The following is a 13,019-nucleotide window of genomic DNA, read 5'->3' on the forward strand; positions in this document are numbered from 1 at the left end:
GAACTTCAATTTTAGCTCAAAACTGACAGCGAGGCCAAGCTTCCTTCCTTCCCACTTATGATATAGTATTCCATCCTCTGAGTGAATTCTAGGCTCTTCACAAGTTTGAGGAATGAGGGATGAATCAGACCTTTATGAAGCCTGGGTTTGGGATATTTCTGACGGTTGATAACAGGTGGAGAATATATAACTCTTACAAATTAGTTGGGACTCAAAAGAGTTGATCTGGAAAGATACACATTCTAGTTAATATGTACTCAGTTCAGAGAGAACAACAATATATTTGATGTACGGGTTAATAGGAATAGGTAAATATACAAGTTATACTCACTTACTAGGGACTCCCAGAATCAACCATACAATTGCACGGAGCTGGATGACAGTGAGTGATAGTAATGAGGTACTAGTAAGTAGTAATATCACACACATGATTACACTTAATTCACACAACAACTCTTGTTACAAGTATCATTAGGCCATTTTTAGATATGAGAAAACTGAAGCTCAGTGAGTCAGGTCCTCTAGTATCAAAGCCCAAGACAAGGATTCTCATATAAGTGATTTTATGAAAGTGCATTCCTAGGGAAAGCCCATAAGGAAGCAAGGGAAGCAGACTGACAGAGAAGAAGCCCTATAGAGCATTCAGCTGAAGTCTCACCTGTGCCGGATCCCACAGGCAGTGCTGGGGCATGAATAGCACCATGGTATTGTCTCACTCTGAAAAAGGCTGGATTTTTGCACCCCACAATTAGACAATCATTAGCTGTGAGCTGCTCTCAGCAGAAGAACGCAACCTCTTAGGCATTTTCTATCGAGGCAGCTCTGTGCAGTAGAAGGCAACTATCAAGAGAAGGGTACTGCTGTGCTGTTAGCAGCAACTGGGAAAAGTGTGTCCCAGGCACCAACAGCACTTTCTACAGTGTTTAATTCATTAGCCAAAACTGATGCAGCTTCTAAATGACAGAGCCAGGATGCAAACCCTAATCTGCTTAAGTTTTGTCCACAGGTACAGATTAGCCTACTTATCCTACTATTTGAAGCTTTATACAATTAGCGTGTTTTTTTTCAATACCTATTTTATGCCAGATATGGTGCTCAAAGCTGGAAAGGAAAGTGTACTGATCAGGAGTGGAACATGGTTCTACCTTTTTGCATGATTAACTAGTGGAGTCCTGGGTCATCCTAACAGTGAACTGAAAAATTAATGCTTGTTTTTGGCTTTTTTCTCTAAAGGCTGACGAGACACAGGATGTGATGCATTTTAACTACACTGCATGGCCTGATCATGGTGTGCCCACAGCAAATGCTGCAGAAAGTATCCTGCAGTTTGTACACATGGTCCGACAGCAAGCTACCAAGAGCAAAGGTCCCATGATCATTCACTGCAGGTAACCTCATCAACTGCATTTTCTATTAAATATTAGGAGTTGGTTTTGTAAGAGGAATAGCTCACCATTCCATAAGCCCTTATCAGATTTAGTTGAAAATTAAATAAATTCTGATGTTTTTTAAACTATGATTAATTGATGTCTCGCTATATACAATATTTATTCTGGCTTTCCTGTATCTATACCCTATAAAATAGATGTTATTACTCCAATTTTTTAATGAAAAAAATAGAGAAGGGTAGAGATGTTAAGGGATTCACACAAGTTCATGCAGCTAGAACGTGGAGGAGTTAGTATTCAAATCCAGGCATGCCAATCTGCAAGGATCATGCCCTTAATATGTGATATTATCCTACTCCATCAAGGATTCTGAGTAGTTACAACATGAACAAATACAAGGTCAAATTATAGAAAGCTGATCACAGCTTGACATAATATAAATAGGCATAAAAACTAGAAAAGGCAAAGAAAAATGAAAATATTCAGCTTATGAAGATAAACATATTTGCTGTGGTTCCTCTTCGGCATTGTCTCTTAAATTTTCAGACAGTAGAATGAAAAGGGATACAGGATATAAAAAAAATCAAGGTCCACACTAATTCCCAACAGGAACAGTTATCATTAAATTTAATTTGTTCTTCTTACTATATGAACTCCATCAAAATCTATCTCTGTCACACAATATTGCTGTAAAATCCTTATGCAACCTCAAAAGAATAGGGGACCTAAACGTGCTCCAATGGCATGTGAGAGATGGCAGTGGGATGAAGATGTGAAGGGAAGCATTGGCAGCCATGCCAACCTAAGCAAATAAATCTACAATCGCAGACCTACTGCCATGGCCCTTGTGAATTAGAATGGCTAGAATGAGGATGTATGTGTGTGCATTCATGCGTGTTTGTGTGGAGTGTGTGTCTCCCTGGAAAGGAAAATGCTTCATAAGCTACTAAGTTTCTGTTTAAGGCAGATATTGTTGCTGTCAATCCACTGTAGGCATTCATAGGTTAAAAGATGTGCTTTAGCAGATAAGATTATCTGTTCTCAAAATGGTTCTTTTCAAGAGCAGAAAATGAAGCTCTTCAACTCTGGGGTCAAACTCACAGATTCCTTTCATGGAAGATAGTAAGTGCAGTTCTGGATGTGATTTTACAGGTGCTCACCCAATGGCAGATCATTTTATCTGAGAAATCCTGGGACGGAAGAGTTGTCTAGTAGAAAAAGCAAACTTAAACTCAAGGTTTATAGAGTGGGATTTTTCTAGCAAACTTTCCATATATATTGGCCTGAAATTTCTCTTTTCCCATCATTTCACAGTAATTCAAAGCTTAGAGTCATTTGGCTCTTTATTGAAGATTGGAGGAAAAAAAGGGCTGACTTCAACACATAAAACTAGGGACTGTGATGGGCAGTTGGCCAGCGCATGTCAGTCCACTTCCACCTGTGCCCTGAGCACTGGGATTGGGGGACTGGATGAGACTGGGTCCAAATTTTTCATCTGATTTTAAGGCATCTGTGAGATAGAAGCAGGCCCAGGACCCACTAAAAGTGCAGGCGTGCTGTAAGGCAGGTCTGGGGTGGTGAACTGAACTTGGAGTTGAAGATACACAAATCTCTGTGGTCCTAGAGCTAGAGTTAGGGTATGGACATCTCAACTGGACTTTTGAGCTGGTCTGAGGGCTTAACTCTGATGCTGTTCGAAAGACAGGGTATTGTTTATGTGTATCAGCTCTCTGAATGCAGAAATCAGTTCCCGAGAGTACTCAGCATGGAATCCCTATTTTTCTGCAGAAGCAGAGACCCCAAAAAAGGGTGTGGCCAGTGCAGTGCAAACCTCTCTCAGGAAGGTAGCCATGATAGTCAGAAATGTGACATTAGAAGGAACACCAACCACAACTGCATACTTAAAAATCAGTTAAGTGGAAAATACTGTCAGGAGCTTAGTCTTTTTTCCACAAGGGCACTATTAGTAGTTTTTTAGAAATCATCAGTTTTATTTGAACAGTAAAGTAGCACCATCTGGGCCAGCCGCGGTGGCTCAGGCCTCTAATCCCAGCACTTTGGGAGGCCGAGGTGGGAAGATGACCTGAGGTCAGAAGTTCAAGACCAGCCTGGCCAACATGGCAAAAGTCCATCTCTACTAAAAATACAAAAATTAGCCAGGAATGGTGGCGCATGCCTGTAATCCCAGCTACTCAGGAGGCTGAGGCAGGAGAATCACCTGAACCTGAGAGGCAGAGGTTGCAGTGAGCCGAGATCATGCCATTGCACTCCAGCCTGGGCAACACAGCAAGACTCCATCTCAAAAAAAAAAAAAAAAAGAGAAAAAAAAAGAAGCGCCATCTGAATAATGTGCCATTGGAACATTCTTTTGCAGTGCTGGAGTGGGACGGACGGGAACATTCATTGCCCTGGACAGGCTCTTGCAGCACATTCGGGATCATGAGTTTGTCGACATCTTAGGGCTGGTGTCAGAAATGAGGTCATACCGGATGTCTATGGTACAGACAGAGGTAGGAACATAATCTATATGTATTTTTAAATTTTCCCTGGACTGAAAAACTTACCATTATTCAATGATACACTTCAAAACAATTCTCTCAAACTTCTTTGTATCTTTCCCATTTTCTTATTGTGTATGTTCAAACTGCTTTGAGGCATAAAAGAAACAGACACTAGCCTCCAGAAATCCATTTGACCTGTAGTGATTATACTTTTATTGGCATCATAATTCAGAGTGCATGGGTAGATTTGTAAGAGTAAAACCTCTTTGAACAGACTCAGAGTCAATTGCAGATAACAGCCATGCTGGGTAAATGCCACCAAATAGAGACTGTAGAACTGGTGCAATTTGATTTATATTTGAAATGTTGGATTTGATTCAATACATTTGTCATTAGTTTATCCTCCGTGTGACTCTATCCCAATTCACTTTTGATGATGATTAGAAGTTGGATTTGAGCTTTCTGTTCCTTTTATGATTTTAAAGATTCCCAGTCCCCAACCTACCAGCATTGCCAGTTCCCTTCATCTCAATGATGAAGATTTATTATTTTAACAACATGGAAGCATCCCCTGAAATATCCAACAGCGTTACGTGCTCCGTCTTCCTCCTCTTCTCCCGAGTCCTCCCTCCCTGAAAGCCTGAGGATGCACTTAGTCTGGAGCGGCAACCCAAGGCAACGCCGGCAGACAGCACCGCCTGCCTCAGAGCAGCCGTGGGTGTGTACCTCTGTGGGCGCAAAAACCCAAGTACAACAGCTTGTTCATAAGCCTCATCAGCCAGCCATACTCGCGACTTCTTAGCTTCAGTCTTACAATAATCCTTTTTCTCAAAGAGTGTGTGTGGGTGAAACACTTGGGTAGAACACAACCTGGCCCGACCTGTTATCAGGATATTTTTTAAATGCTTTGGTCTTCCTCATGCTTTTCCTACCCAGCACCACTAGATGTCAGTATCACTTCAAAAGCCTAGAGTAATGGCGGCCGTCTCAGCTGTTTCTGCTTTCCCACTCCTTTTACTTTTCTTTCCTCCTACCTCCCCATTCTTGTCTGACCAATTTTTGGCAAGGCTGTTTCAATACATTCATTTCTGAACTACAGCAGGATCATACCACTTGGGAAAGAGTTATCGTCGTTAATATTCAGACCTCTCATTGATAATTAGGAAGCAAATCCAATTGGTTTCCTCACTTGGTTTCAATCATGCTGCCTAGTAATTTAGTGTGGTGGGGACATCGATATCACTTTTTAATCATAAGTTTAAAATGTCTGGTTTCCCAGAGGAGTCCACTATCTGGTGAGTAAACAGTGCTTTATTAATCAGTCCATATTTTTGGCTTTTACTTCCATAAATTCGCACCCTGATATGTGATTAAAACTCCCCGTTATGTATATGAATCACCAAGCTTCAAAGAGCCACACCTTAAGTATTTTGTATTTAATGAATTGTCTCCTCAATTTACTTAATTCATACATTTTAAAACTTCATAGATTTTGGGGCCAGGTGCAGAGGCTCACAGCTGTAATCCCAGCATTTTGAGAGGCTGAGGCGTGCGGATCACCTGAGGTCAGAAGTTGGAGACCAGCCTGGCCAACATGGTGAAACACCGTTTCTACTAAAAATATTTAAAAAATTAGCCTGGCCTGGTGGTGGGCACCTGTAATCCCAGCTACTCGGGAGGCTGAGGCAGGAGAATTGCTTGAACCCAGGAGACAGAGGTTGCAATGAGCTGACATGGTGCCACTGCACTCCAGCCTGGGCGACAGAGTGAGACTCCATCTCAAAACAACAAAAAACTTCGTAGGTTTTAATTATGGCCTGTTTGCTTTTGACTTTTCTCCAACTACAGATTCTTAATCTCTTTCACATGACACATCCTCCATCCCATTTTTAGGGTCATTATCTTTCTTTGGGTGGTTATCAAGCAGCCACCATGTTGCTTTCTGCAAAGCCAAGAAAACGTTTTGTTTTCTCCCTAAATGTTTTACCCTAAATTTTGGTTGTTTCATTTGTTTATGCCAGCATTTTATGTTGATATCTCCTCGGACACAGCCTTTTTAAAGTACAGTATCCCCATCCTGGCCAACATAGTGAAACCCCGTCTCTACTAAAAATACAAAAATTATCTGGGCGTGGTAGCACATGCCTACTACAGTCCCAGCTACTCGGGAGGCTGAGGCAGGAGAATCACTTGAACCTGGAAGGCGGAGCTTGCAGTGAGCCAAGATCGTGCCACTGCACTCCAGTCTGGTGACACAGCGAGACTCTGTCTCAAAAAAAAAAAAAAAACCATAAAATAATTAATTAAAATTAATTATGAAATAATTAAAAAAAAATAAAGTGCAGTAGCCCTTCCCTGAACTCTCGTGGGGAATTCAAAGTCAGCAAAGGGGGCAGAGGTCCCCCGGGTTACTTACTTTTTCCGACTTTTCTAGCTTGACCCTTGATTCCCTAAGGACTTCATGGTGGATGTTTTCCAGTTCCAGTTATTTATCTGTGTCTTTTTTTTTTAACTTATGTCTAGAACATCTTGTTCATTTACCTTTATTTTTTCCTTGTTCCTCTGCTCACCATGGTTCATCCCGTATTTTGAATACAGATTGATCTGCCTAAGATTCTCCTTAAGCCCATTCACATTCAAATTCTGCCGCCAGGTTACAAAAGTTAACAAGGAAATAACAAAGTAAAAAAAGCTTATTCTTTTCACATGTATCATCCTAGAGTACTCCTTTGACACTAATGATTTTCAAGAGAATGAAATGATTCTCCAGTTGAGCTCTGTTTTTATGCATGTAATCAACCCACATAGACCATATTTCCTCCCATCACTGGTATCTAATTTTCCAGCCTTCTCTACATTGCCTTGACTCCACCATTCCACCTCACCCAAAAAATTGCAGAAGTAGCTGATAGGATGAGCCATGTCTCCAGGTGCAACATGCTGCCTGGACTGCACTGTGACCTGCCCTCTTCCTCTTCCTCACCTGCCCAGACACACTTTATAGACTTCTTCACGCAGGTAGAGGCGTATTTAGAAAGAATGCCAGACCCTGGGGGGAGCCTGAATCTCCACTTTACTGCTGCACAAGTCACATCACCTCTCAAGGCTCCCATTTCTCTTCTGTAAAATATGAATGATAACTTTCACTAATTTTTGTAAAGTAGACATGATGGGAAATAATATAACCTAGATAAGTGCTTTGAAACTGTGAAGTGCTACTTATGAATGATGTTCTCCTCTCTTCTATTTTTATCAAATATTTTGTTTGGTTTTCTTCTAATATCCTTACCTGGAGATCAGCTGGGGCTTTGCTTTGAGCAGCCCATCCTCCTGATCTGCAGTTTGGATGTCGGGACTTTCAAGGACAAGTCCCTCCATAAACAGTCTTTATTTACTTTTCTTGTGGTCTTTTTGTTTGGTTGTTTTTTGTTTTGATACAAAATGTAGCCACTAAGCACATGCAGATTGAATGTCCAGGCAATCTCTGGTCTTATCTATTCCCTGTGTTGACATAAAACCAGAAACAATGGATTAGGTGTCCATGTGTGATGACCACAAGGAGTAGCTCAGCCACTGATAGAATACCATCACCACAAAAGGGAATATATTTTCTCCAAACCGTGTTGAAAAATACAGGTTAGGCTGAGGTATCAACCCAGTGATGTTTGAAATATTAATTTTGTTTTTTGTATGAAGTTGTTACACAGGAAGCTTCTTAAAATCCTATGAATATTTTGACCAGATCTCATTTAAATGTTATTTCTAGTGGTATTACTTATAGAGAAACTCTGGGAAACAAAGAAAAAGGAGGAACACTGTGAAATTACCCTTACTTCTTAGCAGAAAGATATATTTTAGTGATTTCATCTTGGCTTTCATTCAAGTATAACTTTTACGTGATTGTGTGCATATTATATGTATGTATATATGTGTGTTACTTTACATTCTATTTACGTTGTAGTTTCTCATTTAGGATTTTACTATGTATAGTATCAAAAATTACCTACAACCCTGTAAATCTCATTTCAAGGACAGACTAATGTTTCATTATAGATACACTATTGCATACTTAAACGAATCTCCTTTTTATAGAACATTAAATTGGATTATTTCTCACTTTTTACTATTATCTGTGTCCACAACATTTATTAGCACTTTATTAATTCTACCTCCACAAACAATAGGTAAAATGGACTGCCTCAACAAACTTGTCATCATTAAATATTATTATTTTCCTTCTAGCTTTGTCCACTACACAGATAGAAAGTAATTATTTCAATGTACTTTGTATTACTTGACTATTTTTGGCAAATTTTAATATTTCCTCAGTTAACTTCAAAAATCATTTAATAAGCACAGCTAAGTGCTAGGCATTAGGAATAAATGCCTCGTTTCTAACTTCCAGGGAATATTTGGCCTAGTGGTTGATGTCCTTTACTTATTTGTCTATTTGTATATCTTACTGATTTGAATGACTTTATCACAAAAATAAAGGTATCAATATTCTGTCATAATTCTAGAAAATATTTTTCTTTCTCAGTTTCTGGTTTACCCTATGTTTTATTCTTTTTAACTTTTTTAAATATATAGTAGATCAAGATTTTTCTTTGTAATTTATTCTATTGCTCTTAATTTTAGAAATTCCTTTCCTAAAGTAATCAGAGAGAAATTAACCAATATTTTCCTCTATATTTTTAAAGACAATTTATTAAATTACCTGGAATTTGCTTTGGTGTATGATAAGGGGATATCCTTTTTTTTTTTTTTTTTTCAAAATAGCCCCATGATTTGATTGAATATTCATTTCCTTTAGCATTAATAATGATTTAATGTACAGCATGGTGAACATGGCTCATAATACCATATTGTATACTTGAAATTTGCTAGGAAAGTAGATCTTAAGTGTTCTCACCACACACACACATACACACAAATATATATACATATATGTATATACACACACATATATATAAACATATATATAATCTGGGGTGATGAATGTGTTAACTAGCTTGATTGTGGTAATCATTTCATAATATATATGTATATCAAGTCATCACATTGTACACCTTAAATGTATACAATTTTTATTATACTGCAATAAAGTTAGGGGGAAAAAATTCCACTGTTTTAAAAAAAGCCATGATGTTCTAAGCTCTGTTATTAATCAAAATACTTGTACAGTTGATTCTCTTGGATTTTCTAGTTATAAAACTGTGTCTCTGTAAATAATGAAAATGGTTTCCTTTAACACCAGATCTTGATCATTAAAACTGTCATAGTATAAAATATTATATCTTTGCACATGTCTACTCTGAGACCTGTTTTTGTCTTTTGTTCCAGGAGCAGTACATTTTTATCCATCAGTGTGTGCAACTGATGTGGATGAAGAAGAAGCAGCAGTTCTGCATCAGTGATGTCATATACGAGAATGTTAGCAAGTCCTAGTTCAGAATCCGGAGCAGTAAGTGGAGAAGAGCTCGCCACGAGTGCTCGGTCTTAGAACTATTAGAGGGGGACGTGAAGGATGGGACAAAAGACAGCAGTAGCCATTTGTATTGACTCTGACTTCACATGAGTATTTCTTCCCAGCTCCTGGCCTCACATGGGTGGTCACAGGGAGAAACAAGTACTGTAGCAGATCTTTGAGTTTCAATGCACCTTGGTTGGTGTTGGCAACAAACAGGAGCTTCTGCACATCATGATGACTTTGCCTCCATTCCCTCTACTCAGAACCCTAAATTATTCTGTTATTGGATCTGTGCCTGTAATATCAGGATACTACCATCCAAATCTATCTAGATATCTTGTGCAAATATTTTATTGATTACAAGGGCTGTATACGGGGTTACAAAAAGACATGAGCTGGATTGGACACTCCTAAAACCAAAAACAACAGTGACAATAGAGTCTCAGGATAGCAGAGTCTGAAAATACCTTGGTCTCACCCATTATGTGAGCCCTTACTTGAGAGCTTCATGAAGACACTTGTAACATATTCAACGTCCTGTACTCCAATTTTGACTAGGAGATCAGATTTTGGAGGTGTAAGTAATCTTGGTTGAGGTAACAGTAATCTGCCCATTTAGTTCAGTAAACAGACTGTAGAGTGTCTGACTATACTGGGGGAAGAGGAGCCAATGACAGGGTAGGGAGATGACAGTGGTACATGATGGGAGAATCATGAAAGTCTGGGAAGCATATGGACCAGTGAGCAGGATAGGATTAGCACTGCACCTCTACATCCATCAAGAGAGACAGAGCGCAAAATGGAGCAGGAAGGATAAAAAATAAAGACAGAGAGAAACAAATTTGCTGGGAGAGGGAAAGACATTCAGACCCACAGAAAGGAGGCAGCACACAGAGAAAGATGCACAGATCAACCCACACCTGCATGGGTTGTGAGACTGAGCATAGTGAGAGCAGTGGTGGAGCAGGAGAAGGTTGCTGTGACACCAGGCTGCTTACTGTCTTTCTCTGTCTCATTCACAGGAGAGGACATGATGTGCACCCATCCTCCCTTGCTTCCAGATTGTTTTAGGGGGCCCTGATAGTCATTTTTCTAAACAGAGGCCCTGCTTTGTAATATGTGGCCAAGGAGATAATTTATCTCACAGAAGCACCGGGAAGACTTAGCCTTAAAGAGCCTACAGTGTCTTTTTGGACTCTTTCACTTCGGGACATTTAATAATGGACCAAATTCAACAGAACACCAGGAAGGTCAAGACGCTCTGCAAAGGGCAGGAAGTATAGCACTTCCGAAGAGTTTAGTTGGCCCTTTGCTGGTTGGGCTGAGTTTTTTAAGTGTTTGTTTTTAAGTGCAATAATTTTTGTGTGTGTGTGATTCTTATCAGAAAGTTGAATTGTTTTCTGCCTACACCATTCATCAGCCCCATAACCCAGGAAGGAACAGGCATTGTTAGCATCAGATTATACCTCATTATTAAAAGGAGGCATGGCCACACATGAAGAAATGGTCATTCTACTTCAAAGAAATTGAGCCAGCACTATCTGTACTCCAACGTTACGGGATCTGGATTGGGGAGGTTGGTCAGGGAAGAGAGGGGTTCTACCCACAGATCAACTGTGTAATCTTTTCCTATTCAAGCTATAATTCAAAGTAGAGTAGAAAAAAAATTGTCTTAACTGTTCTAGTTCTTGACGGTTTTCTTCCTTATTAACAGTTGGTGTTTCTTCCTTGGCCCTTTTGGACTAATGCTACTGTCCAAGTTCTTTCTCAAGAAGCCACATCTGGTTCAGAAGAGTGTCAAGTCGGACTCTTTAAACTCTGTTGCTGTCTGAGCAATCTTGGTGCCTAGACTTTGCATTCCGTGTTCTGTTGACCTGCATACATGTGAGAGCTATTTCTTTAAGAACTATATAGGCTGTGAAAACGCACTTTCTTTCCCCCAAAGAGCTGGGAATTTATGAAGTTATGGCAATGAACTGCAGCATGCTGGGACAATTATTTGACTACATATTTTTTGTAATATTGTCAAATGTCTCTATGGATTCTGACAGAGATTTCTTTTTGTTTTGTTATTCTTTTGGTTGTCAGTTTCATTTTAACGAGTGTAACTAGTAACATTTTATTCTTTGGATTTTGTATAATTACAGTACATGATTGTGTATTGTGACATGAATGCTGTCAAAATGACATTGATGGCATTGTGAAGCCTGTTACTTTGTGTCACTTCCTGATAAATAAGAGGTGATGACATGGATATACAACAGAAAACACTTTGAGTTGAAAGTAAACACAAGCTGGCTGCTTCCCTGTGGCAACTGTGGCTATTGTGAGCTTCCGTGTGTGTGCTTCCAGGAGGCTTTGCTCCTCTTCATACACCTGACACTGCCCCTTCCCTGGCTTCCCTCCATCCCTGATCATCTTCATGAAGCCACAGTTATAAGATCAGCTTAATATTTTATCAGTGACCTTAGTGTTGGTGAAAGATGCCAAATGAACAGCTCTGCACCCCACCGTCTCTTGTCACTGAGAAGGCTTGGCCATGGCAGACCTTGGCAGAGTTTCTTGCAAGATCTGGCCAGTGAGTCTCAGTTTCACCTTGCAGGGTGAATGGCAGAGGATGCCCATACCCTGCAGGTTAACAGCTTGGGCTCCTCAGGGATTGTCAGTTCCTACTCACCTCCCTGCTACCACCTCCTCCTCTTCTTCTCACCCCCCACTCCTTTATTTCCCTTTTTGGACATTTTAATAATATATCGCACCATTCTCAGGAACAAACATGGTTAATGAAAGGTGGCAAAGGGATGTGTGACATTCTTAGATTTTCACACATGGACAGTCAGGAGTGAAATGTGCAACCTTGGAAGAGCTGATGCAATGTATGGTAAGCTGAAATACATTTCCAACACTGCTGCTCAGAGCATACACAAGTTTTGCAGCCTGGAACATTGCTTCCCATGAAACAAAGCACTTCATAAATATTTTATGTTTTTCTTGAGCACCCCTTCAACGTAGGGATCAAATAGTGCCAGACCAATTTTCCCAAAAGGAAAGAGGAAGTATCCAGAGTTTAGACTGAAGGGACTGAAGGCTCAGAGTCAAAACTACAGGAAGGTCACACTGTTCTCTGGAACACTGTTGCTCCTCAGTTTGTAGAGTTTATGATGGAAAACACATCAGCCTATGAAAAGACTTGATTAATCCTGATAATAACTTTGGAATTATCTCTCCTAGGTCTCAGTTAATAAACTGAAGAGTGACCTAATCATAACTCCATATCTTGTAACAGGTATAAGAAGTATCAGATATGATGATTGACCCACAGGTGCTTTGTGTCTTGTTCTCTCACGTGTGTTCCCTAAGGCTGCTCTAACCAGTTCTGTTTCCACACCACGACCCAAATTTAAGCATTCAGAAGGGAGGCTTCCAGAGCCTCTGTATTATTAATTAGGGTTTTTAAAATTCATTTGAGTAATGCTTTGTTCCAAAAGAACACAGGGGCCTTAGTGCATGTGTTCATAATAGCCTGTATGGCACACAAAAAGATCTAAAAACTTGAGCATTACAAAACATTTCACTTCGAGTGCTATTTGTTTTTTTTTTGAGACAGAGTCTCTCTCTCTGTTGCCCAGGCTGGGGTGTAATGATGCAATGGCGTGATCT

The 13,019-nt window shown here is 39.8% G+C and overlaps 1 protein-coding gene across 1 annotated transcript in view; it reads left to right on the plus strand.

The window, feature by feature from the left end:
- PTPRO (protein tyrosine phosphatase receptor type O) overlaps window positions 1–12,621 on the plus strand; it is a 256,869-nt gene extending 244,248 nt beyond the window's left edge. Inside the window, exons 24-27 of the mRNA XM_032159717.2 lie at window positions 1,234–1,388; window positions 3,763–3,898; window positions 9,233–9,353; window positions 10,382–12,621. Coding sequence (XP_032015608.1) covers window positions 1,234–1,388; window positions 3,763–3,898; window positions 9,233–9,337 — 396 coding nt within the window. The 3' untranslated portion in view covers window positions 9,338–9,353; window positions 10,382–12,621. The remainder of the gene's footprint in view (window positions 1–1,233; window positions 1,389–3,762; window positions 3,899–9,232; window positions 9,354–10,381) is intronic.
- Window positions 12,622–13,019: the final 398 nt, after the last annotated feature.

This window comes from Hylobates moloch, unplaced genomic scaffold, assembly GCF_009828535.3.
Source record: "Hylobates moloch isolate HMO894 unplaced genomic scaffold, HMol_V3 SCAFFOLD_8, whole genome shotgun sequence".
Taxonomy (NCBI): Eukaryota; Metazoa; Chordata; class Mammalia; order Primates; family Hylobatidae; genus Hylobates; species Hylobates moloch.